The sequence below is a fragment of the Cimex lectularius genome, unplaced genomic scaffold (genome assembly GCF_000648675.2).
Source record: "Cimex lectularius strain Harlan isolate CLEC.00 unplaced genomic scaffold, Clec_2.1 scaffold221, whole genome shotgun sequence".
Lineage (NCBI taxonomy): Eukaryota > Metazoa > Arthropoda > Insecta > Hemiptera > Cimicidae > Cimex > Cimex lectularius.
In genome coordinates, this window is record NW_019392775.1 from 113,368 (window position 1) to 141,062 (window position 27,695).

Sequence of the window (27,695 nt, forward strand, 5' to 3'; positions counted from 1 at the left end):
TATATATATATATATATACCCATTATTTCATAGAGGTTACAACTTTTTATTTCCATTATGCTTTTACATATTAACAAGATTACCTGTAGTATATGTTTTATTTTTGGGGAAGGAGAGCGGGATAATTATTCCAGGTGTGATTGTGGGAATCGAGCCTACTACTGCGGTCTACGAGCCCAGAGCCTTTCACGGTAACCAGTCAGCTACCGTGGTCACACGTTCATTCACGCTTATAAACACGTTCATGCAAAACAGAACATTTCTAACAGTACGTTTAAAAAAGAATACGCAGGCCAGGGGTATTTGACATTAACCCTCAAACCCACCCACAGGTTTTCAATATTCAGGCTAATAAATACACTCAATAAGAGATAACCATGGGTGAAAGGCCCATCAAACGAGGCTATATACAAGAACTTGAGGCAACCCAATCAATTTCTATGTGCTGTATTTCAAACGTTATTTGAGAATCGTTGATAGGCCATACTTTGTTCTCTCCGGCGATAACTGTTCACTCAAGTAGAATAATTTTCAAGGTTACTTGCACATCTTCCTGGCCGTTTATATCTTATTGTTAGTTCAGTTACACCCTCATTTGCGCTAATAAATGCAACAGGACGTAACTTTACAAACAGTACATTTAAAAAAGAATTGACCATCCTCCAAGGTATTTTAATATTACGCCTCTAACTCACCCATACATATTCAACCACTTACGCTAATAAATACGCACGAGATGTGATGCGTTCCAGAATCGATTATTTTCACATTAATCGACATTACGAAAACTTTAACTTTTTGTTATTCTCTGCTTGACATTGACAAAAAATTAATTTTTTAATACTTCTTACCAATTTCAGTTTTTATTAAGAATATTGTTTACAACTCAAGTTAAGATGTCGATAATATGAAACGTTCGTAAAAGACCAAATAATCAGTTCAATACCACGCAAGTCTCATGGCTTAAGATAGAAAGTGTATGGGCCAAGACACGATACCAATAATATGGTTTTAATTTAACTGTAATATTGAAAACTATATTGTCTTACCTTAAAAAAGATCCTACCGCCGACGTGGTCGAACTAGCGCGACTGTATATTTACCTATGTCAACATTGTTTCTTGAAAATTTTCTCCCTGTCAATAAATATTTCGATGTAATTTATTAAAGATATCTTAAAATAAGTAATCAATGTGTTATAATCTGTTGAAACATATTATTAATTTGGTGTGTTGTTTCAGTGCCACCAGAGAGACCAGTAATTTATGACGGTAAAAGGAGAGACAGGACGAAACTTCTCGAGCCCTATAACGAAGGTACCGATGTGAATCTCGTCTGTGAAGTCTCAGCAGGTAAATTATACCGATCTTACTGACTTTCTACTAACAAGAAATTTTCGTCGAAGGGTAATCCGTGTGTTGATTGTTTAAATTATAAACAATCGTTCTCCAACTAACCTTCAATTGAGTGGGCGATTTATTTATGATTTTTTAAACGTTTAAAAGCGGTGTGGGACGTCATGTGAGTCATTCAACATTTGGCTACTTTTGCTAAATTCAAAACGTCGATCTTTGCTGTTGTTATTTCTTTTCAAACCACGAAATGACGGGTTTTCGTTGTCTTTTCACTTTTACTGAAAAAACCTACTAATTTACTCTGTTTTCCAAATAGTAATTTAGTCAAGGTAACACGTCATAAAATAAATAATTAGTTTAATTTATGTTACATCATTCTATCTTAATCAAATAAACATAATAACTTTTCAAAATGGTTTGAAATATTTTACCTGAGAATGGGTTTTTTCGACGAGGATAACTAAATTTAATTTAACGATATAAACCATGAACCTACAATATAATATATAACAATTATTGTATTTTTCGTTTTGAAATATTTAAAAAAACGACTTATTTTTAAGTTAATTAGTAAAAAAAAATTTACTCCTCGATTGCTTTGTTGTATTCAGTTCGGATTCAAGCCTAAGACCAAAACAGCCCAATATTGTTTGTCAAAACAAAAATTACTGTTTTGTTATTAATATATATTGTTATGGTATTTAAAATTCACTGTTCGAAGCACGGTGTCAAAGACCATTGAAAAGTATTATATCGGGAATAAATAAATAACCCAGGGTGTATTTATGAAACGTCCCCCAGTGTTCACAGTGTACACACGGCTTTAAGCTAAACGGCATACATTACTTTTTAACGATTGAAGTAAAGTGTACACGTGGTATTCCGTTTGAAATGTCCCCGTCGTGATTTACTCGAATGACCAAAAACGTTTTACAAGAAAACATTTCTAAAAAAGAAAAACCAAATACAATCCCTTCGGTTACTTATACACGAAAACCTTTTTTTATTTCATATATTTTTAGTTGAGTTTATTATCGATCAGTTAATACTATTTAAAACATGTTACGTTAGATTTCATGTAACTTTATCAGTAGGATTTTGTTTTGTAATTTATTAATGAAACATTATTTAATAACACAAGCTCATTATCCGTACCCACGTACCCAGTTTGCAATCTTAGCCAGTTTTATTAAGAGTTATAAGGCGTTGTTATGTCAATGAGCAATTATGGGACCTCATTATTCACCGAGTGATGTATGGGATATAATTTCGTGCGTTTAGGAATACACAGGAATTTATCGTGCCGCCACAAATCTGTTCAGTGAGAGCGTTTTGGCGAAAAAACACCATGATAACAAAAGTATTACCCGATCGGTTGACAAATCGAGGGACTGAGGATATGATATTAAAATGATATCGAAACGCAAGAAAGAAAAACACACAACCTTGTGATTATTAGCACAAAATAAATTCGAGAAAAATCAAATCTTCTTAAACAGATTATGTACAGAAAATTCAGCTAAATATAGAAGAAACAAGAAAGACCAGCTTAATGGAATGTAGTGTCTTAATCACAAAATCTGCTTCACATGGTTTGAAAACTTCATTAAGTACGCAACAATATTCGGTCAAACACTAACGTCTGTGCTGTAAAGGTGTCCAGTAAATTTAATTAAAAATGTATTCTTGCTGACAGATGCTTTAGATTTTGGCTTGGATCTTCTTTTTTTCTTTGGATGAGGTTGATGCAGGAGTCCCACAGGGTAGCATCCTCGGTCGTTGTTGTACACAGTATACACTGCCAAAGTCAACTTCTTTAACATAGGGTGAGCTCAGAGAGTGGCGATAAAAATTAAAAATAACGTTTAATTGTTTCTTAATTTATTTTTAATAATTTAAATTATATACGTGATGAAGTTGTTTTGCGTGTTCACTGTGTTTCGCAAAGAATAATAATACATAGATATTTCTCTTAATATTTGATCGTTTATTCAAATGCACAGGATATAAGCCAGTAATTGTTGATTAATTGAGGATTTTACTGAATTTTGTTGATTACATGTACGTGAGAGGTGGCTGCCCTAGCTACCAAATTGCAATTTACCAAATTTCCCTACAGTGTTCCATCAAGTAGAAACTAACTAATCGTCCCTCTCCTTAGCCAGTTCCAATTAACACCAGCTAATGTTAAGCTAAGACTAGATACAAAGTTAATTAATAGTAGCTCAATAGTCACCGACCGTAACCTCGCGACGTATTACTTAATGTCAAAACCCCGTCTCGCCCTTTACAATAATTCAAAGCGTACCTTAATTGGCCACTTGTTATAATATTATTGTGTGAATTGGTTCATGTTGATAACCGGAAACCGTGTAATTTATAATACCTTCTAACTTTGATTACATCTTCCCCCCCCCCGTAGTGGATGTTACACAAGATTGATTGACGACCAGTCCGACGGTCGGTAGGAAAAAGGATGGCGCACTATACACAAAGAAAAAACCCATCCCTTTGAAAAAACAATACAAGTAATTTTTTAGAATTTAACGTTAGCTAACTAAATCAAAATACTTCTCAGATGTGTTAAATACAGTACAATAACTAAAAGAATATCAATATTTAAAGTTTTTAAATAAAATGATAATTAATGTAATATAATTTTTAATAACAATATATCTCGTTACACTTTAACAGTAGAACTCATTATATTAAGATAACGCTTTGTAACTCAAAATTTTGCGAATAATCTGGTTCTTGGTATGGTCTGAATAACAAAAACAAATTCAATTGTTATGTGCCACCCGTGCCACAATTTCAACCGATTGTAAGGTTATCGTCAAGGTCTACATTAAATACAAATTTTGAATACATATTAGTACAGTTAATTCCACAATCAAAACAACTATATAGATCTTAAAAAACAATCTTAAAATGGCGTAATTAAGTTTTTGATAAAAACGGTTTAATAAATATGTTTTCAAATTTCTTTGACNGACTCAGTACCCTTTGCCAAGGACTACTGACCTTATCCTGGATCTCTCGTTATCAAAACCGCCTTTTGAAAATTAGTAAGACCTTCATAAATTGAACTTAAGCCTATAGTATTTATCTCAATGTTACAATTATTATTTTCCATTTTAGAATGTAGAACACCTCTGATTCATACTCTGGGTAATCGAGACTCTGTGTGAGTTATTTAAACATTACAAAAATCAAATTATTATCTACTCTTGTGAATGTTTCGAGAGCGCGGTATCATTTCTGGAACTATTACCAAAATCAAAAACATGACCATTGTATTTTTCATTTTCTGTTTTGATTGACCAATGTATTTGGTTGGGTATTCACTACACGAAATCCTACATACAACATTAGATAAATTCTATTTTTGTTCATTATCCTTGAGTTTAGTATGCAAAGACCTCATTTTATTATTACACCTGTAACGGGTTCTCCTAAATTTATGTGTTACATAAAGAAAGTTTACCTCTTAGACATATAATCCAATCACCTGTAGGACGGTCTGTCGAAATGGTTTAAGACCAAATGTCCGACTTAGTGTGAGGACAAATACAGGGTCAAAAATTCATTTGAGTTTATAGAAAAGGTAAAGAATATTACTGTATATAAAGAGTATCCTTTTCCTTTCTGATTTCCTTCCATGTTAAATCCTTATTTAATTTAATTCTCTGAATATAATAATATATCATATTGCAACGCTGGCAAAACGTGTGTGAATTTATCAATGTACCGCTTGATCTGTTCATTGATTTACTGATTTTCTCTTGAATGAACTGATATTTTAAATATGAGAACAAAATTGTTCCATATTTTTGCAGATATGCTAATGAAAGATTTGATTGATTGGGTTAGGTCGATTAGGTCACTTACAATATTAAGCTCGTATGCATGTCGATGACTTGTTTCTGATTATACCGAAGAGTAATTTAATTATTCTTCTCAACCTTTTTCAATAGTTACCATGACAACATACAATTATGAAGTTGAAAACAGAGACTATATTCCGTATCTAGACGTGAAAGGGATTAGTGGTCCAGAGGGCACATTGATGCATAGGTGGTAATTAAGAGATAATAATTTGGTACAGAGAGCTTTGACACTAAGCAGTACATGCTTAGAGAGAGCGCCCTTTCTTAGCTTTCTTTATTCTTCTTAATTTTAGGAAACAATAACTACCCAAACACATTGATTAGTAGATTGTTAGATATAAACACAAAGCAGTTAACAAGCAGTGAACGATAGAAATATCAACAACCCGTTCAGTACTTTGCTCAAGTTAAAATATGATTAAGAAATACATATTCGACATCAATATAGTCGATACATGACACTTTACACAAAACCATTTAACACGTATTTATTTATTTTGTAAATCTTCTGTCTGAAAAATGTTTAAAAGTAGAGTTTATGCTAAAGATAGCAAGTGTAATTTTTTTCCTAGGTTGAGTTGTTTTTGAGAAAACCTTGAGTGTTCACTAATAAGTCGGCACCCCGTATAAAAAAGTAGTGAACATTACCACTAATTTACATCGTAACACGTGATGTTGCTACTTTTTCCCTCCCAAGATCATGAAAAAAATAGCAACTTCGTCAAAGCCAACTTGAAAACTCTCGCAACAACTTTTGTACATACGTGTAACGATCTTGTCTCCAGCCTCACAAAGAAAGCCGGCTTATGTTGGGAGAGAGATTTAATAAATATTTCAAAAGTTTTTATTTGTGCTTTCTCATATATCTGCTATATATGTAAGAGACATAGTTTTCCGAACTGTATAAACGGAAATGAAAAATTAAGACATGAAAAACGTCATTTTATGTTGGCGAGTAAACGATTTATACGGAGTTTTATGAAATAACAAAATTGCTTTTGATATATTAAAGAAATTCCCTCTGGGGACACTGAATAAATTCAAATAATGTAAACATATTGCGTGAGAAGTATTTTTAAAAGTGTTAAACTTACCTTTGCTATATATTCTTGACAAAAATTTAATTTATAGTAATCACTAAATTATTGATTAGTTATTACTTGTAATAACTACGAAATAACTAATCAATAATTTAATTAATAGCCAATTAATCAATTATTTAAGTGATAACCAATCAGTAGCTAAGTTATTGATTGGTTATTACTTAATCTTTACTTATTCAATATCTTCTATATTTTAAAGTTTTGTGCGAAATCAGTTTATTATCCAAATCCACACTATTATTTAAGAATAGTTACGCCATAAAGGCTGATCAATTGTTAATTGTGTAGGGCAAATTGATAAAGACAATATATTTATTTTTTCTAACATAAAAATAATGAATTTAGTACAAAAACAAAATAAAATTTAAATTTTATTGAATGAGAAACTTGATTTTTCTTTGCTCTATTGTTTTTTGTTTTTTTTTTGTTAAAGGTTCATTGTCTCACCAGTGTGCCCTATACTGGCACGAATTTTGCCCATCTAATGAATTTCACTGTCTTCTAACTTCCTTTCCTTAAGTTCCACTGGGTTTTACTTAAAGCAGCATCAATCCTTGTCAAGCCTCTTATGCAGGCAAAAAAATAACTTCGTGTAAATTTTCTTAATTTTATTGTTAGACTTGATACAAACGTTTTAATGTTCTAACTATAAAAGAAAATTTAATTTTGACATAGAAGTTATTTTCGTTTTCAATATTTAATAATAATATTATTTATTAACCCTTTCTTCAAGTTGATTGTGCGATCAAGCTGTTGGGGTGCAAGTTTAATCATTTTGATCTAGACGTGGTGGATGTGTCTGTAAGTGCATTATAGTATATGAGTTTGTCGAGGACATTTTTACGGTAAAAGCTCCCTCTCAAAACTCGTATCTCACAAACACCGCCATATTAAACGCTTATAAAATCGTACAATTTCCTTATGGAACGATTTTTCATTTATGTCTATGGTATCAATTTTTAGTAGTGATATATTTTTCTTTGGTAATTCACTCCTCGCATTCAATACGCCCGAAGTCCATCCGTACCACTACGAAGAAAGTTTTAAATATAATTGTCACGATTTTACTATAAGTTAATACAATGTCTTAAACTTTTTTCCAGGGCGACCAAGGCCGCGCGTGATATGGTACTTAGAAAATACAGTAATTGACGACTCGTACGAGCATAGGCCTGACGGTCTCACGGTCAACCATCTCTCCTTTCCTAGCGTCGGTAGGCAGCACCTCAACGCCAGGCTGATATGTCAGGCATCGAACACGAATTTGGCACCACCAGCTACCAAAGTTGTTATATTAGATGTTAACTGTAAGTATTCTATACTATTTTTTATTATGTTTATTCATAAAACTGAAAATTTACTACTACTATGTTTTTTGCCATAGTTAATTCCAATCAGTTCATTTCACCTATTGGATGTACCCTAGGAGAATGCCAGAACACAGATTCTTTGTAAAACTACTGATATACATTAGAATTTTTTGTTTAATTCGTCAGTTATCAGTGACGTAAAATGTTTTTTGTTATTAACGCTGTTTTAGTGGGACAGCGACCGTTTTTCGTACGAATAGCAGGTTTTTCCCAATTTAATTTTTTTTAAACGTGTACTCAAAAAAGTTTTAATTTTACATGTATTTCATTTACACAAGAGTTTGTACTTCCAGCTTACTTACAATTGAACTGTATATAAGCAATTTTGACCATCAAACTCAAAGAGAGGTCAAAAGTGTTACCATGTTTTGTTACCATTTTCTAAAAATCGTTTTGGTCTTTTTAATCCATTGTTTTTTTTTCTTAGGATACTACAAAATCGTAGAAAGGGGTTTTGAAAAATTACTATGTGTTCATTTTTGTCAGCAAATTGTATTATACAAACGAAATTTATAGATTTTTTAAATTAAAACAACCATTTATTTTTTCTGTTCTGGATCGTTTTAAAAATTATACTTCTGTCATTGCTTCACTATACTTGCTTTACAAAATAACAAAAGAATTCTTTCAATATTCAGAAGATTTTTGGAGAAACGTGAATCGAAATGTGAGAAAAATACAAAATTTCATGGCAAGCGATCGATCTAGCATTTTTTCCCATTGCAGCCAAATTTATGCCATAAAACACTTAAAAACCGATTCGTCTTGCTTATGGGAGATTTATATAAAAGACGATCGTCTTCAAACAGCGTAAAGGATGGCGAATTCATCAAGACATGACACTTATTATAAACTTTCAAAAAATGATTTGAATCATTTCTACAGTTTGGCATATCATATGACTGACTAGTTTTGTTCTGTGACAAAGGGCTTTGGTTTAATATAAAAATATTTAAATAAAAGATCTCTACCTAAGTAGTTCTTAACTCATGAAGAAGGAAAATATTCATCTGATTAAATTGAAATAAGTAATTTGGTCCATTACACAATTAAATATAAATGGATCAATATTCATCTAAATGTAACACCAATAATGTATGATATTTAGACACCCGGAAGAATAATTGTGATTCCTAAATATCCTTACAAAAAATGGAAGACAAATTGTCTTCTTAGTTTCACTACAAGTCTGAAAACAAGCAAAACAGCACGAATTATTTATTGGATTTCCAACTTTTACGGCTAGTAACGGCTTCAAATTACGGTATTGACCTAATTGTATGTTCATTAATACAATGTGAGCATAGAACTACATGAAAAACTAAAAAGGCAAGATAAAAACTCAAAAGTATAATAATATTTATGAACCGTAACTTCAAGTCCTTTAAGGTTATTTTATAATTGTAGCGGAATTTAATAGACAACTTCCATTGCCATTGTCTTCGACCAAATAAATCAGTCAATACTTCGAAGGACTTGGCATAATTCGACGACTTATATTAAAGTTCAACGTACGGTGTTAATTGACGAGAAATAATTGGCTGATCAAATGTTGATATTGAGCTAAACGAACACGCCGCATGTGGGATATATTTACGTATTAATGAGGCCGACAACAACAAACAAAATTACTAGACAAGGTATACAACACAGTGTTCCAGCTCGGATTTAACTTTATGATTACAAACGTTTGCGTTGTAAATACTTTAACTTTTACGCACTTTGGATAACAAACAACAAATCTGGAAAGGTACTTTAATTGTTAAAGGCATAATAGTCTAATTAAGCAACGTATAGGATTAGTTTTAAATTAATGGCGGAAAGTTATCGAGTGTTTGATTTGTAAGAGAATGGAATGGAAGTGCAATTAATAATTAGTTAATGGTAAAATCAACTAAAAGAAACAGTGGCAACAAAACTTCATATTCGACATGTACATTTCATGCAAGAATAATTTTTAAAAAACATCATTTTGAAATTTTTGGCAGAGAAAATGTTATTATTAAAAAAAAATTTAAAGAAAAAATTGCACGTTTACCAAGAGCATACGTATTACTTGGTCTTCTCTACAGCCATTCACATATAAATATTGAATTCTCCTCCACCAGGAGAAATAGTAAAGTTAAAATCAAGACTAGTGTACCAAATGTTCTTTAATTTTTAAATCACTTTTCACACTATCCAAATGAAATTTCGTTTACTAATGGATAGATTTATTACTGTTAAGGCACTTCCTTGCTCACGATTTAACTTTTGTTATTCAGATTTAGTTCCACTAGCTTTTAGTTGTTTATAAAATAGTTACATTATAACAACAGTGTGTTTGAAATGTGATTTAAAAAAATAATGCTAAAATTATTAGTAGTTTGTCGTAAGTATTAATACCTTTTGAATTGCCGGATTTATCATTCTAAAATGAAGACGTTTGCCTTTTGCTTCGGATTACCATGTACTTGTAGATCTCACATTTATGAAAACTGTAATGAAACATTTTCCTAAAACTTATAGAATTTTATCATAAGCATCACTTCCGTTGAAATCAACAAGTTATATATTGTATAAAGAAATACAGGTTAGAGGGAAAATGTTTTCTATTGTCAAATAAATGGAAATTAACGGATCAATTATTAATATTAAATTAAGGCCTTTGGCATAAAATTTATGAATTTTATGAATTTCTCGGTTTAATAATAGCACGACTTGGTGAGTTATCATAATGTTTGTTATCATAAAATCCACATGGGACATAAAATTGATGTTCTATCTCAATAGAAATAAAATTTGCGGACATGTTCTTGATTCGAAAAACAAAATAAATATGATTAGAAATATGCATAAGAAAGAACAAGTTGAACTCGGTTCAATACTGAACTCAGTTTAAACCAAGTTGTTGAAACGGGCCTTAGAAAGGATAATTTAAACAAATTTAACATATAAACATCAAATCATGTGGACATATAAAAATCAACTTATCGTTATTAATTAAAAACGAGAACGTAGAAAACTTGTCTTTCCATGTAAAGCTTCATATCATAACATCTATTTTTTCGTTAGTCGTACGGATTTCTGTCGCGTTCACTTTGGAGTCCAGGTCTATTTTCGCCCTTCCTGAAAACTCTTATCTATGATAGTGTTTTTCGAAAGTATGATAAGATCGTTCTATTTGTAGAAGAGCATTACGGGAGGAGACGAAGAGTGGTTTGGACTTGCTGACCTTTCTCAGTTCGGTTGAAAAATAAAATAAATTTATAAGTATGTCCTTGTCAAATTTATTTTCAAAAGATATGTATATTTAGGTGTATTGGAAAATGCGTAACGATAAAGAAAATTTTCCAGTCAGAAAGGGTGATACTTTTATATTCAATGATAAACGTATTCTATTGTTTTGTGAATCAACAATTTATCTTTTGCGCCTGCACATATAAAATCAAATTAAAATATCGGCACGTATGTTCTTTCTTCTTTTTTTTATCCCGGTCGCAATACTTGCAATATGACCAGCACGGCACCTTGAACAAAAGTCCTTAAAGTCTTCGTAGATGTCACAATCTACTGTTAAGTCTTGTTTATTGTCTAAGTACCTGACTTAAGTGTAAGTCATTTGTTCATGTACAGTGGAAGATACGACAGGGTAAATTTTTTTCTTTCATTCAGTTTTCCCCCACATTTGGCACAAGTCTTTGATAAACTTAAATTGTGCTTATGGTTTTTATTGATATTCTCCTGGTCCAACTGTAACAAAGGGAATGGAAACCCCAAAGTAAATGGTAAATAGTTACGTGTGGACGAGACGGTTCCGTGGGCAGTGATTCGAATGCCGGGCGAGCCTTCCTAGCAGCCCGACGACAAACTTGTGGATCGTTTACTTGTTATTTATTTGGTTTGCCTATTTATCTGTTTATTTATTTAATATTTTAAAGTTAGTCATTTATCGATTATTGTACCTACTCGCACAATTGCTGGATATCCAAAGGCAAAGCAAATAGAACAAAGATAAAGGTATTATTGGATGTGTGGTGATTAGTGACCGTTAATCGATATTTATTTACAAATCGTGAGATGTGGTCTGGTGTGATGTAGGTTTCAGAAAAACATTTTCTGTATCGTGCCAACGTTTCGATCCTTATTGAGATCATCTTCAGGGCCTGGGATTTACAAACATTGTTTACATATAACAATTACATTTTGGATGTGGAAAAGTGAATTTATACAATGCAAAATATATTTTTTATATATTCAATCAAAGTATTTTTACTCACTCAAAGTGTTTGTCTTCTGGGTAATTGTGCCATTCTTGCGTGTCGTGTCGAGAGTGCCAGTGAGATTTTGCTATTTTGTGTTTATATACGTTCGATTTTGAAGGGGTGGGGAAGGATGTCGGTATAGAAAAGACATTTTTGTATATAAACACAAAATGGCAAAATCTCACTGGCACTCCCGACACGACACGCAAGAATGGCACAATTACACAGAAGACAAACACTTATTTTGCATTGTATAAATTCACTTTTCCACATCCAAAATGTAATTGTTATATGTAAACAATGTTTGTAAATCCCAGGCCCTGAAGATGATCTCAATAAAGATCGAAACGTTGGCACGATAAAGAAAATGTTTTTCTGAAACCTACATCACACCAGACCGCATCTCACGATTTCTAAATAAATAAATTATTATTGGATGTTGGATGTTGCTTGTATAAGATTCGGGATAGAAGACAGTAGAAGACAGCACTGGTTGGAATATATGATATTTGAAGGTCAAAACAGTTTTCCGTCCTAACAATCTTCGTAGTTGTGACGAGACTTTTGCTAAGTCGTCTCTTATGTCTACGTGTAGGGATTTCACATCAGTTTGCCGTTTAGGTATAGTGCTAATTATCTGATTTAAATAGAAATTAGCACCTCCTTGATGTTGATTTACAGTGGAGGACAAGTAAAAGTAAATTACAGTGTATATTCCTCATCCAGTCTACTCCTCCACTTTTTTGACCAAGCTTTGATAAACTCAAGATGTTTTTCGATAGGATATTCGGAGGGCATCACTAGTTCTTCAAAATAAATTTACACTTATTTAGGGTACACCTATCATTCTATTCATACTATAAAATTATAATACATAAATTTATTTTATGTTACTTTTTATTTATATATACACTTATGGAAAATATTAACCAACCCGTAAATTTTAATGTATTTAGGTTTATTCATATTTTTCACACCAAAAAAAGGTTTGGTTATAACAATAAAACATTTAAAAACAAATTGTTTTATATCTAATTAAAAAAAGAACTATTGAGTAAAGAACAAAAAAACAGAAAAATCAATAACTTCCCGTATTATCCTGCATTAGCAATAATCTCTCACCGATATGGGGCCCAAATGGCCCTACATATTTTTTGATTGTGTCTTGTAGGAACCTCTGTGAAGTTAGAGATCTTCCTTGCACAACAACCATTCCGAGCAGGCGTCCAAGGAAATGCAATTCCAGAACATCCACCATAGAGTGCCATCTGAGGAACCGTGGTCGTACGTTTCTCCTAAGCGTTTCCATATGAAATCACAAACAACTGAAGATTTAAGGCCAACTCTCACTTCATCTGTAAAGAGAACTAGTCCAATCTTCCAAAGTCTATTCACATGTCGCCGTGCGAATTGAATCCTAGCCATTCACTGAGCTGTAGTATGTAGCAGTCCACGAGCCAGGTGCCGGGCTCTGAGGTTATTTTCATCGAGCCTTGTTCTTACAGTCCTGGATAAAAATTGAAACATTTTGCATATAGATTATCAGATTTCTTATCACGATTCTTGTCATGCTGAAGTTTTGCAGGGCCTGATAGAGCCTTATGACGGATGAATTTATCGTCTCTCTCATACGGAGACCCTTTTCTGACTTTGTAGTTTGATTCCCAGTCTTTCTGAAGCGCCGAAGAACCCCCTTCCTATTGTAGAGTGATTTACACTCAGTCTCCTGGCAACATCTCGCTGGCTGTATTCTTCCTTTAATGTTATAACATGACACTGTCATATTCATTCAAATACCCAACTAGAGCCATTGAAAAAGGTTTAAGAATTAATAAGAAGAAGAATGTCAAATGAAAACAAAGAAGGAAAAAAAATTCCTGAGAACGATGTTTAGGCGAAGCAGAATGGAAGGGCATAATGCTAATTTTTTGCGCAAATGGCATTAATCAGTAAAAAGTAAACAAAGGATGTAACGCAAATATTATTTACTGTTTACTTTGACTACGATAGCGTCTAATTACCTGTACCATTAACAGATGTGAAATGATCATGGATTTATTTGTAAACTAAATAAATTGAATAGTTCGTTAAATTTTTTCAAAAGTGTATTACTATTTTTAGTATCGGTTGACATAATTACTACTTCTACTAATTGTTTTCTTTCTTTATTTTTTTACAGTGAAACCTGTCGCGGTACATATACTAAACAAAGAACGGCACATATCAGCTGATAAAAGATACGAAGTAGAATGCAAAGCGAGCGGCTCAAGACCCGAAGCTGTTGTGACATGGTGGAAAGGGAGTCGTCAAATCAAAAGGATTGCTAAAAACGTAAGTTTTATTGTGCAAAACTTTGAGCTTTTCCAAACTAAACACCGGTTCCTTTTTATCGCCAGTGTTAACTCAATAACAAAGTGTATAGTCCAAATGGTATTCGACATATTTATTAAACATTCCCCTCTCTGGAATATATACTGTGAGAAGAATGAATGGAAATAGTTTTAACATATTAACAAATGATGTCTGGGACTTAATTTTTAAAAAAATTCTCAACTTTTAAACAAACAACGTAAAATTTATATATTTTGCAATTTAAATTTTATCTTTTTGCGTAATGCGAACTATACAGTTAGGACAGTCATAATCCTTTTTTTGTTAATATTGCAATAAAATGATGTATTCTTGATACATTATGTACAAATACAGTTCAGTGATAATTAAAGCTTTTAAGAAATTCTTCAAAAGCTATTACAATTTGTTTTTTAAATTGAAATTTAATTTTAATCTTCATATTAGTACTTATATAATTATTTATATTTATGCCAAGAAATGAATAAGTGCAGTCATTTATCTCAAGTGAAGAAAATTCCCCCCAAAAATAATAGGCAAAAAATCTAAACATATAATATAGTAACGATTTATTTGAAAAAGAGTTAAACTTTCTCAGGAAATTTGTATATTAACAATTGTAGTTTTTTGTAACAATTTAATGTACATTGATTGCACCCGACCCACCTCTTCCTTCTCTCGATCTTAATTTGTTTTTTCATTCCCAATCTCGTCCGCTCTTGATCTCCGCTTGTTCTCTACATAGGATCCAATCTCGCTTAAAGTAATAAAGCCTGTAAAGTTATGCAACCGCTTTGCACAACCCTTGCTATTGGAAAATTGAGCTTTTATGTTTTAAGTGGATCTTATTTTTACATGGCTCTTTGCGTCTGGCTTTTGCTAAATCTAAATTGACAAAAATCGATTACATGAAAAAAAGAAACTTTAATCATCGGCCAGGTTTAGATTGCTTTTGAAACATTGGTTAATCACAAAATATCATACAGAAATTAAAACATTTCTTGATAAAAACAGGATAGAACCAAAATTATTTTCTTAAACTTCAAGCTTTAGGGGCGGCGGTAGCCGAGTGGTTAAGGCGTCAGACTCTCGGCTAGTAGATCGCGCGGTCGTGGGTTCGATCCCCACCGTCGCCTCTGAACTTTTTCTGACGCCTAAGAGGACCGGTGGCCGCAATTGAAAGTAATTGACACGGCACTCATCAATGGAAGGGGCGGGATCGGATCTCAGCGACCCTGAATTTGGTCCCGACCCCCTTAAAAAATGAGTTTCTTCGATGGAAGAACACCGGTACAACGGGGCACAAGTTCACATTTGTGTTGCGAGCCCTCCCCCAAAAATATGGAGCCAGTAATAAAGTACAATAAGCTGTAAAACTCAGCTGCAGTGCTCAGGAGGGAACTCCTCCATTCCCTGGTATCCATTGTAAAAAAAAACCACCCTAACCATCCCTTAAAAAAAGAAAAAAAAATTTAACTACCCCCTATGGGTTTTCTTAGTGCTGTAAATACTGTCAGGTATGGTGCTTACAAAAGTGTTATGACTAGTAATAAGCTGTAAACACATGTGCTTAGTTTTTCAAAGGTCAGTTATCATAAATGTAAAATTAACTTTTAATTGTTAATTGTTCCATGACGATTTAACTCCTCCCAAGAGTTAATACTGCTTCTTTTTTCTCGTAACAGCCCAGGATTCCTCAATTCTTTCTAAGAAGTCGTCTTTAGCTGTGATAGGAGAAGAATAGACATATTTAAAAGATCTCCATAGAACTACATCGGGGTTAAAAACAATTAGCAATAAAATTAACCGTTAATTTTACCAGGCTGTACGGCACCATGACCCAAACCATCTTCTACACGGCAGCCATGCTCATCCTCCGTCATCGCGAATCGTAGATACTCCCATTTTAAGTTTTTAAATCTTACCTAAAAACGGAACTAAAATTACAAAAGCTCAATCTAATATAGGTCAACCTTCAACAATCTTTCAGGTATACCTCAGGGTGCTGTACTCGGCCTTATTTTCTTCTTAATATACATATATCAATAATTTTATATTAAATAATAGAATAATACAAATAACCAGATTTTAAGTTAGACGAACTTCATTAATTTTTTACTGGACAGAACATAATAAATTAGTACATAGATAGTTATGTAGTAATAATCTAATGCTGATAAAATTTTTGTTATACCTTTTATTAAAAAAACAACACAAAAACGAATTGATTCTAAATCCATTAATATATCACCCAACAAATTACCAACAGAAATTACTAAATTCCTAGGGAAGATGAAACTCGATAAGTTAGAAACTTTAACTGTATTCTGTCGATTTTACAGATTCATAGATGAAAAAGGATATGTACCAAAATCAACAAATTTCTTGATCTCGTTGAGCACAAACAGTTTAAACGTTTTTCATTTTTACTGAAATGGAACTTTGTTACTGTTAATAAGAGCATGAATGTTATTATACAATCACCTTTTTTTAACACAATTAAACTCTTAATTTTATGTAAAATTTCTCTTTTATCATGTCTTTTGTATTATTGAATGATTAAAAGTTTTCTATAATCTATTGACCAATGGATTATTGTAGGTTTATTATAATTAGGATCAACAACTGATTTCTCAGTTCAATAATTATCGTAATAGTAGTTCTTCTTTAAGAATTATTAAGAACAATTAAGAAATTATTATTATCAGTAGAAAAATATTTTTAAGAATAAGATTATTAGATTGTTATTAATTAGAAAATGGTTATTAGAAGAAATTATTATTAAAAAGAATGAACAAAATGTAGCGTAAATGTTCCAGATCATATATAATTTGCAAATTATTGTTTTATAGATGAGAAAGGGATCAGTAATTGGTATGTTGTGTATTGCAGATGTTGTGGAAGAGGCTCGTATTCTCGGGTAGAATAATGAGGGGGCTTGACCTCCCGTGGGAGACATAATACCTGGTCTGCACCTTAAATCCCTTGCACTGGCATTTATACAGCTTTCCTATTTCTATGCCTACAACTAACTTTACCTCGGAGAGAGAAAAAAAACACTTTTAATCCATCTTCCGCCCGTTCGGTTACTAAATTCATTTTCGGCTTAGGGGTTGACCCAGAGGACAAACGTGTTACGACGCATGGTTAAAAGTTATCCTGTTGAGTGTATTTTTCTTGTTTGTTTTTTCCCACAAAATCAATGAAAGGGAAATCAAGGAACTCACAATTACTCTCTCAAGTTTGGCTTTTATCATTTTGTCCAAATCCCAATCATGAATAAGTGAATATTGTAATTTCACACTTTTTATCATGTTTTAAGTTAAATGAAGAATATCAATCTGGCAAGGGTATTGTGTATAAGGAATACACAAAGATTTATACAATTAATAAATATTAAATATATACATTAAGATTCAACTATTACTCATATACATTCCTCAGGGATCACAAAATTATTATTTCACGAAAAAATCGTCTAATTGTTATTTTTTATATATATTAATTGTCTAAATAGTTCATAATAATTGATTTTCAGTTAGTGCATTTCAATTATTTGCCGTCCTGTTATAATTTTAATTAGTAATTGTCCTCTAGTCTAATTAGAAAGCAAACACTGTACAACGTTTCGGCCATTATCTTACAGCAACATTAATTGATTGTGTTTGTTGAACAAAGAGCTGTGCAAAGAAATGCAAATTTACTGAATAAAATGTTATTTCGTGCAAGTTCTGTTTTATTTTTCAAGCGAAAAAATGATTTATTTTTTGAAGCGTTGTACTATTCTCCTTCTATATATCATGTTATCTAATTTATTTAGTATCCTTGCATGGCTGTTTTTTTAATATACTGTATATTAAATATTATCGACAACAAAATATATTTATATATTTACAATTCCCTTTTGTCGTAGAAACGAATGTATTCTTACCTTGAAAATATTTAAGGCAACGTCTACAAACGCAATACAACTCGTAACACTGTTGGTTCACTGTCTTAATGCCACATCTTATTTGATATGATGGTACGTAATTCTTGTTTACTTGTTTTGTCGGCGGTATTTTATAAGAATACAGAAAAAAAAAACTTTTTTACCATACGACTTTAGTCCATGATTGCGTGTTGTTTAATCTAGGTCAACGGCACATTATGAAGAAGTTATTACCATCTTGTAGCTTCCATAAGGAAAATATTAGGAAACAATTTTCTTGTTATGGAAAAATAAAGGAATGAACGAAAAGTGGGATTTTCCAAGAATATTGGACCAAGATTGAGATGAAAGCTTAAATTTTTGTGGACGTTTCTGTTTAGTGACTTAACAGTGACAATTAAAAATGGCAAGAGGTGGACATTGCGATTTATTTGACTTGAAATTTAGACTTGAAAATGTTTTATTCGTCGATCCCTAAACTTCATTTCCTTACGTCCACATCGGTTTTAGAAAGGTCTTGTAGATGGACAGTGCTTGACATCTGTGGTAAAGTAACCTAAGGTGTAATTTGTTAAGATCAGGTTTAGACTAGGACTATTTACAACCTTAATTACCACGACCAATATTGGTCTATATTGCCATCTCAATTATTTATTCGAGCTCTGTTCAGCTGAAAGCTTTTTATCAGATCCCAAACCTTTGATAAGAGCTCCCTGGTGTATCATCCAGGCATCGGATTTTCGTCCCCAAGGAGTAGGGTATGTTCCGCTGTTTCTTCTTCTTCTCGGCAATGTTTGCACTTGCTTTTTTCTGCTGTTCCGAGTATATGCCTCCAGAGTTTGCAGCCCTACTATCATTTCAATCCTAACATGTTCTAGCTTTAGTAGTTATCTGTCGTTCGTTTCTGCGATGGCTCTTTGGTGAACCTTTTAGAATGCCTCGGCCCTGTGAAACTTCCCATTGAACCGAGGACTATAAAACACAGGAGGACTTATAACCCGTTGATGGATTTACGTTTCTAGCAGTTTGGCATGCCCCAAAAAAGCTGATGGACAATAGGGTTCAAAACTAACAGTACACCATTGAAAATACGAAAATCGAACTAGCCATCACGAAGATAGGAGAGTTAAAGCGGAGGAAAACTGGGAATAATTTTTGTATTTATTTACCATTTGGTTCGGTTCAAAATTGCCGGAAAAGCCTAGAAAGTTCGAAAATTGAATGACTCGTTTACGAGATTGGTAACAGGAAAGTAGAGCAAGACCCAGAATTTTTTTTGACAATTAGGTATAGCTTCAAAAAAATTGTTTACTTAATTAGTCCAATTAGCAGGTGGGATTGCAGCGGTCTGGGTGAGAATGAAATGCGGGGCTAGGTTGGGGGCACGATCGTGCCATGAAGCGAAGCCGGTGAGGAGCGAGCAAATGGTGAGAAAAAAGAAAATAGAAAGGGATTGGGGTGATAAGACGCCAGTGCCTTATAATAATAAAAAATTAACGTATACCATTTATATAGTAAAATGAACAACTAAAACGTATACACAATTCGACGATGGCGCCGAGTGGAATTGTCCATCAACAAAATAATACGAAAATGCCCGTAAATATGAATTTTTGACGTCCATCCAAGAACACGATTTTCGTTTCAATGACAAGTTGCAAAGTGGCGTCCATATACAAACGTCAGTTTTTAGAGGACCACTTTACGTACGATTTTTCATCAGAGGGACGCCACTATGATAGCGGGATGTGTGTATATATATATAGNATATATAATAAGCGCTATTACTTCGAACTAATATAGTTTTTACCATTTTTTTAAAACCGTCTTGTTATTCTATTTTCTTCCATGTTATTATTTATATCTGTACCTTCTCCCAATGATATTTCGTAACATATATTTTCTCATGAGATCGGTTTTGATTTGATGTTAGCTTTTTAACTAAAATCAATCTCGTTCGTCATTTCGTCCGCTGGAAAGGAACTGAATTGACAAGATGCCATTGCGAGAAATGCCCATAAAACGTTTTCCCGTTGGTAAAAGCACAGGTAAAAGAATTATCCCTTTGACAAGTTGACATCATGGATTTGCAATAGCTTCGTCCCTTGACCGTCAACCTTTAGGCGATGTACCATAATACTTGTTGGATATACCCATGTAATAAATTGGCAACCTCATAACGTTTTTCATCAAATCTGAAAACTTTTAGCAATACTATTGGTTGAAAAGTCTTTGAAGGGGAAGTTATTTATCTCGGTTTATCTTCAAATTTCCTTTAGAATCATCTACAATAGTTAAAAGTTCACGCAGACGAAAAAACACTATACTATTGAAATAAAAAAAAATAACATTGCCAGAAGAACCACGGGTCTCGTAAAGAAACTTAAACTAAGTCTTTGTTAAATTTAGATTTGTCATGCCGTAAAGATGAGTAATTTAAAAGGATGTAAAATATGGCGTAGTCTGGAGTGTCCCAAATACTGTTGTGAAGTTGAAAGGACTTTTTACAGCTGTTTTTATGGCTGAGATTGGTAATAAAATGTCCCCCGCTAGAGCTTGTTGAAAATAAGTATAATTTATTTCTTGGTTGAATATTTCTGTTGTTATATCTCCTCTCTCTTTATTATCCCTAGAATTTTACTGTTTTGATAGTGTTTTACTTCCAGACACTTTTTGCAAGCTCGACAAACGGAAAAAAGGTCAAATTCATATCTAAATGCTCGTGATATTGGGTTAAAATGGACAGTCTCTTGCGTTTTTTCCGGGCTTATATTCATTTTAAGATTATTTGGAGATCGTGCTTTGCAATCTGGTGTGACAGGTTTAGAAAAACATTTTCTTTAGCGTGCCAACGTTTCGATCTTTATAGAGATCATCTTCAGGGCTCAAAATGTTTGTTTTCTGTGTAAACGTGTCATTACTGTGTGTCGGGTTGAGTGTATTTTAAGGCTAAATGTACCTTTATGTGGTACCTGCTACATCTACTCTCTAGTACGTTTATCCGTCACTTTACATCATACCAATATTATCCTAATTTATTTGACTTCTCATTTTTATAAAATTCGACATTTTAACGTTGAGGGGACGGATTTGTGATTCTTAGCATAAGAAAAATCACGCTAATTGGTTTGCAAAAGTTTTAAATAAAAAAATTATATCTGTAATTTTTTACTAGCATTTCTTAAAATTTAGAATTTCATATTATAGAAGGATGTAGAACACAAAATTATAAGATTTGTTCAATCAATTTTTGTTTAAAGATGACAATTTTAATCAGTTGCCTATTGGCAGATGAACATCGAAAAAATTATATTTCGACTTTTCTAAAATTCATAAACTCTGTTTAGTGCTTTCTTTAACACCTAGTATGTATAGTCTAGGAGAAACATCTAATGTCCCTAGTATTTTGTTTGCGCACCCCAACAATTTACATTCGCCTTTCTAGAACGTAAGCCTAGTTTACGAGAAGTGGGACACCTATTAGGTGATTCACTTGAGTGGAGGAGTCATATAAAATAGGGGTTGGCCTGTCTGTGAAAGGGCTGATTGTCTCGGTTATAGGCTTGGAAAGCTACTTCTTATGTTAAGCAGTGCTGCGGTCCCAGCACTCATATAAGCCTAGGGTACTTCCCGAAACGTAATGACTCTACGGTCAAATCCTAGGTTGAAGAACTAATTCACATTCCTCATTTATAAAGTCCACAACGAGCCGTTGAATTTTTTGCTCTGAGATATCCTTACAAGTCAAAAAGATTTCATGCAAACCGACGACCCCTAAGTTACCTCTCGACATCTTGTATCAATGGTCTATATTTCCAAAGTGTTCTCAAAACCTTGAACCTAGAAAAAAAATAAACAGGATTTTTTTAACACAAGTTTTCGAAATTGCAATAATTACAGTTCTTTTTTGTCAATTTAATTTAAATATTAGTTTTAATATCACATGGAGGACAATAAATGGAAGGCAGGCTTATTTTTCATCTCTGTGCCGTCGAGAGTTGCCTGAGGAGCTTGTGGATTGAATTAAGACCGGGACACCGTTCTAATGGGCCCCACCCTCTTTAAAGGGAAACTTTGAGAAGGAAATGTGAATTTAATATAATATTAATCCAATTATTGGATGTTTTAGTGCGCGTTTGCTTCATCCGTCAATGAACTAACATTTTCAGTACAAACCCCAGATTTTTTTAATTCGCCCATGATATTCGCAATATTGTCTAACACTGCTTCAAAATGAAACTATTCTTAATGATAACGATGTGAAAAAAATTATTTCCGTTAATTCAAGAAATAATAACTTATCAAACGGAAATATATCCGGACAATAATTGTATTTAAATTTGGGCGAATGTTCTACTCAACCTCTTACAAGAGGTAGGTACAGATTAGCATATGCTAATGAGGCTGCCTGAAAATACACAACAACAAAAGTTGGATCAACGGAAATATTCAACGTAACCTTTAGAACGCCAAAGTCCTAAAGCTAGGAACAAAAGAAATGATGTTTCATTAAAACCTTTTTACCTTAAGAAACCCCAAGCCTCACGGGAAAGTTCAGTAAAAAATAACATCTAAGAATACAACTTTAATTCATTGTTTGAATAAATTGTCACTTTTAAAAATGATAACTTTTTATAAATGATGATGTAGTCTTTAATGTAGACGTTAGTAATCATTTATTTTTTCTTTCCCAAAAAATATTTCACAATTTTTTTTTAATATCATCGGCTTGTAATTTTGAACATGATTCTTTTTTAGAAAATAAATTATATTATTTTGTTGCAGTTATCGGACGAGGGAAATCAAAGCGTCAGCATACTTTCCTTCGTTCCTGTTATCGACGATGATGGGAAGTATCTGACCTGCCGCGCTGAAAACCCTTGGATAACGGACTCCGCCTTGGAAGACAAATGGAAACTAAATGTTCACTGTAAGTAGCTTTTTCTCCTCTATAAATCACATAATAACACAATCTTTATAGGACTTTTTTTTTATGTAACTCTACTTTATGCAATGCCTTTCAGAAGGAAAACCTTTTCTTTTCAGAGGTTAAATATTGAATCACTGATTAATAAGTACTCTACTGAGAAGAAAATTACAACGTGATAATGGACATAGATGTGCCTTTGTAGTTAGTAGCTGTAGTAAAAAAAACTAAAGATATGCAATAGAGAATGAAAAAAAAAGATGAAGGTAATCACTGAAAGCAATGAAATCGAAACGATTCACCTTTATCCTTCTTTTACCTATTGTGAACATATCTGTTAAACATAAATAGATAAACCATTCACGTTTTCGAAGTCAATTGACCAAGTCACTTCTTTCAATAAATTAATTATTTTTTCTAAGGTCTTGGTTGAAATAAAAAAGTTAAGTGTCACGAGCGGGATTCGGACCCACGACCCTCGCCTAAATACGCCGCTACTCTACCACTTGAGCTATCATGACTTCGATCCTCACCTATCTCAACCAAGACCTTAGAAACAATAATTAATTTATTGAAAGAAGTAACTTGTTCAATTCACTACGAAAACGTAAATGGATTAATATTTAAAAAGTAAAAAAAGTACCACTTCTCGAAACAGCTCCCCGTGGCCACTTCATAAGTCGCTGAGAATCCAATCCAATTACACGACATTGAAAATGGCAAAAAGAGGGAAAATTCGAACGGTTGTAGGTTGAGATGGAGAGTTGGTGTCCGAGAGGATCGAAGTCACGATAGCTCAAGTGGTAGAGTAGCGGCGTATTTAGCCGAAGGTCGTCGGTTCGAATCCCGCTCGTGACACTGACTTTTTTATCTCAACCAAGACCTTAGAAAGAATAATTAATTTATTAAATAGATAAAGTAGAACGTACTCCCACGCACACAGAAATAAGTGAAAAAGTTGGAAAATAAATTTTTATGAAAGGCCATGAGGATAATTAATAAAATTAATTAGAAGCAATGAAAATAAAACCGTTTCGTTATTGTTTAACGAGGAAGGGACAGTTTTTCGGTCTAACAGCGAGGTGTTTTCCTCTATTGTTTTCAGTACCCCCTGCATAATCGAACGCTAACATGTTAGTGGCGTAAAATAAATCGTTTCTTAATTAGTTAGAGTTGTTTCAAGGGTGTGGCGACTCACTCAAAAACGGTTGGTTTTTTCCCTATTTTTAAAAGCTATATGTACCGGATGAATTAAATTTTGGTACATACGTTTTTCGGAAGAATCTTTACTTTTTGATTAAACTTCAAACTCTACCATTTTCGTGGTGTAAAGTGTCTTTTCTTAGTTAGGTTAGCTTCTTAGTTAGCTTACAAACTGCCCAGTTTTTCTCTTTTTTTAAACTACGTCCCTATTGGATTGATTTAGTTTTGATACATATTCTCTTTTTTAAGAGAGAGCCTTTGCTTTATAGTGAAGCATCAAACACATGTGTGGTTTTTATTTAGATAATGGAGCTGTTTTAAGAGAGTAGATATCATTTTTCGGTCAAACTAATTGGTTTTCCATAATTTTTTAAACTCTGTTTCCACTTGATTGATTTCATTTTGGCACTATTTCTCTTTTTTTTAGAGAGACTCTTTGCTTTATGGTTACACATCAAATACATGTATGGTTTTTATTTAGATCATTAGAGCTGTTTTAAGAGAGTACAGATCTTTTATGGTCAAACTGCTCGGTTTTCCATAAATTTTTAACTCCGTTTCCACTGGATTGGTTTAATTTTGACACACATTTCTTTTTTTGGATGAGCCATTGCTTTATGGTTAAGCATCAAACTGTAAAATTTTAGAGGCGTAAGATGTGTGATTTTTATTAAAGTGATTAGTGCTGTTTTAAGGGAGTAGCGATCGTCCTAGGACAAACTGTTTGGTTTTCCATAAATTTTTAAACTCCATTTATACTGGATTGATTTCATATTGATACACATTTCTTGTTTGGCAGTCTTTGCCAGAATCAAAAGTCGATTTTTATTTAGATGATTAGAGTAGTTTTAAGGGGGTAGCAACCGTTTTCAGGACATACTACTGCTTTTTCCCAGTTTTTTAACTCCATCTCTATTTAATTTTTACGCAGTACTCTGTAAGTGTCATTTCTTTGTGGTTATGCAAGAAACTGTAAAATTTATGGTATTCCAGTATTTTTTCAGGTCATGACATTGTTAGAAAAAGCGGCTAAAAAGTCGCATATTTTATCATAATTTTTTGGTCCATTAAGACCAATAATTGTTCGTTTAGCTTGTTTTAGTATGCTACGAATTCGTAGGTAGGTGGTTGCAAATTTAGTGATTCTTAAATTTTTTTAACAATCTTTTTTTATGACAATGTTTGAACCTCATTGTTTGAAATATTTTTCCGTTGCTGGTTGGTTTTTTTTTTTTTTTGGGGGGGGAGGGATTGTTTCCTTTGTCCTATTATTGCCTACGATTGTTCTACAAAATAAAAAACTAATCATTTTTAATATGAAGGGGAGGTTTGAAGAGTAGTGTACCGAAATAGTAAAAAATACTGCTATTCAGGAGGAGCAATTTTCTGATCTTGCTCGAATTTTTCCCGTTGCTGCCATAAAAATGTTAATGATTAGAGGATAGTTTTTGATGTAGAATATACATACAATGCGAGAGAGGGGGATGACGAGTTGCATATTCATCAAGACTAGATACACGAGAACACTTGATTAAAAAAAAAAAATTGAAGCAATTATCTCGCTCAGAATTTCATGAGACCAGGTTCATTCTCTGTAGAAAAGGGTTTAATTCACTAACAGTAAACTGTAATTGAAGTTAGAAATTTAATGGTTGATTCAAAAGTCACTAAAATTAATTGAATGTGCTGAATGGTTGAACACGTATGATAGGACCGTCGGTCTATTGTATATCACAGAATCAATGATGGTTTAAATGAATATAAAATAGGTACTGAAAGTTTAAGCATGGAATGTATGTTTAAAATATTTACTTAAACGCCTGAGTAATAGAAAACTACATATCATGCAAGGCGGAAGACGTCCGACATAATTCACACTTATGTGATTTAGTGCTTTGCTACCACTTTTATCACCATTACGATTCCAGGCTTTTCACATCTTTCAAACGCTGCAACCTCTCCAGTTGTTCGATTGTGTGTGTGTGTGTTTTCTGGGTTTGTCTTATTTGTAAACTGATTTCTTTAATTATATTTCTGTGATATAATAAGCCCGTTTACTTTCTTTCCCGTCCCTTCTCCATGCACAAAGTTTGCTCTTAATTAGTGGAACCTTACTCAAAATAAAACACTGTGACAAACGGAATTAGAGGCTTGACTCCGGGGTCGATATGATTTAAACAAAGAAGCTTCATGTTCCCTTCTACTACCTCGTTTCCTCCAAAAACGTCCTTTAAGTCAACTGAATCGCAGTTTGTAAATGCTCATTTATATCGCCATCAAATTTACTTTAGATGGTTTCATGATTATTTAGAAATGTCGCGATGAGATAAAACGCAAATAATTATTAATTTAAGAGAGACGATCTCTGAAATGAAAGGTTTCGTCCCTGTTCGAAAATTTCAGCTATTCTCGGAAGATAATTTTGTATAATTTTCCATATATGTTGCTGAATTATTGTTATTATTGTTTTCAATCTAGCGAGAACGATGATGATGGATACTAGGACAGGGAGGGTTTGTTTCCCAAGCGCTGTATCGTTCTGCGTTATTGTATTGTACTTTCTGAGTTCGTTTTGTGTGAACCCATTCAGATGATGGGTCTATAGATGATAAGATCTATAGATGATCTTGTTATCATGATTATACATTTCTGGGCCTATAGTTGGTCTTGAAGCTCCTCTTCGCCCCTGTTAATGATGGTAATGATGAATACTAGGAAGTCGGGGTTTTTGTTGTCCAAGCACTGCAGCATTCTGGTTTATACATTTCAGGTTTCTCAGCTCAGTGCAATTGACTCGATCCTTCTCGTAAGAAGCACTAGGTCATTTCATGTTTGTTCTTCAACACTGTCATGGTTTCATTCATTTCCCTGAGTTTTTTTTTTTTTTTTTTTGTATCCCAGGGTTTGACTCCGTTGAGCGGTTGCTTCGCATTGAAAGATGATATGGGTGGGTGTTTTTCCTCCTCATTGCATATCCTATAAATGGGGTCATCGTTGAATATATCCACGTTGTCTAGATGTTTTCTAAGATGCCAGCGACCCGTATATAGTCCTATCATTCCCGTGTTTAGCCCACTCTAACTGCAGAACGAATGAGGGTTGTTTTATGATAAGCTTATTGTGTCTAGCACCAATAGAGTTTATCCAATTCTCCTTTCGCCTTTTTTAGATCCATTCTGTGATGGGGGATTCAGTGTTTGTTTGATATCCCACGAATAGGTTCAAGGAATATGTATGGTCTTGCAGATTGCAGATCCTCCTCTACCCAGTGTGTCTGCCATTACGTTACCCAAAATATCCTTGTGTGCTGACATCACAGTTCT

General features: G+C 33.1%; 1 protein-coding gene across 1 annotated transcript in view; it reads left to right on the forward strand.

Moving 5' to 3' along the window:
- The window catches only part of LOC106663269 (hemicentin-1-like), a 242,533-nt gene that overhangs the window by 82,796 nt on the left and 132,042 nt on the right, over positions 1-27,695 (forward strand). Inside the window, exons 4-7 of the mRNA XM_024227612.1 lie at positions 1,242-1,352; positions 7,452-7,655; positions 14,142-14,293; positions 23,028-23,172. Of these exons, the coding sequence (XP_024083380.1) occupies positions 1,242-1,352; positions 7,452-7,655; positions 14,142-14,293; positions 23,028-23,172 (612 nt within the window). The remainder of the gene's footprint in view (positions 1-1,241; positions 1,353-7,451; positions 7,656-14,141; positions 14,294-23,027; positions 23,173-27,695) is intronic.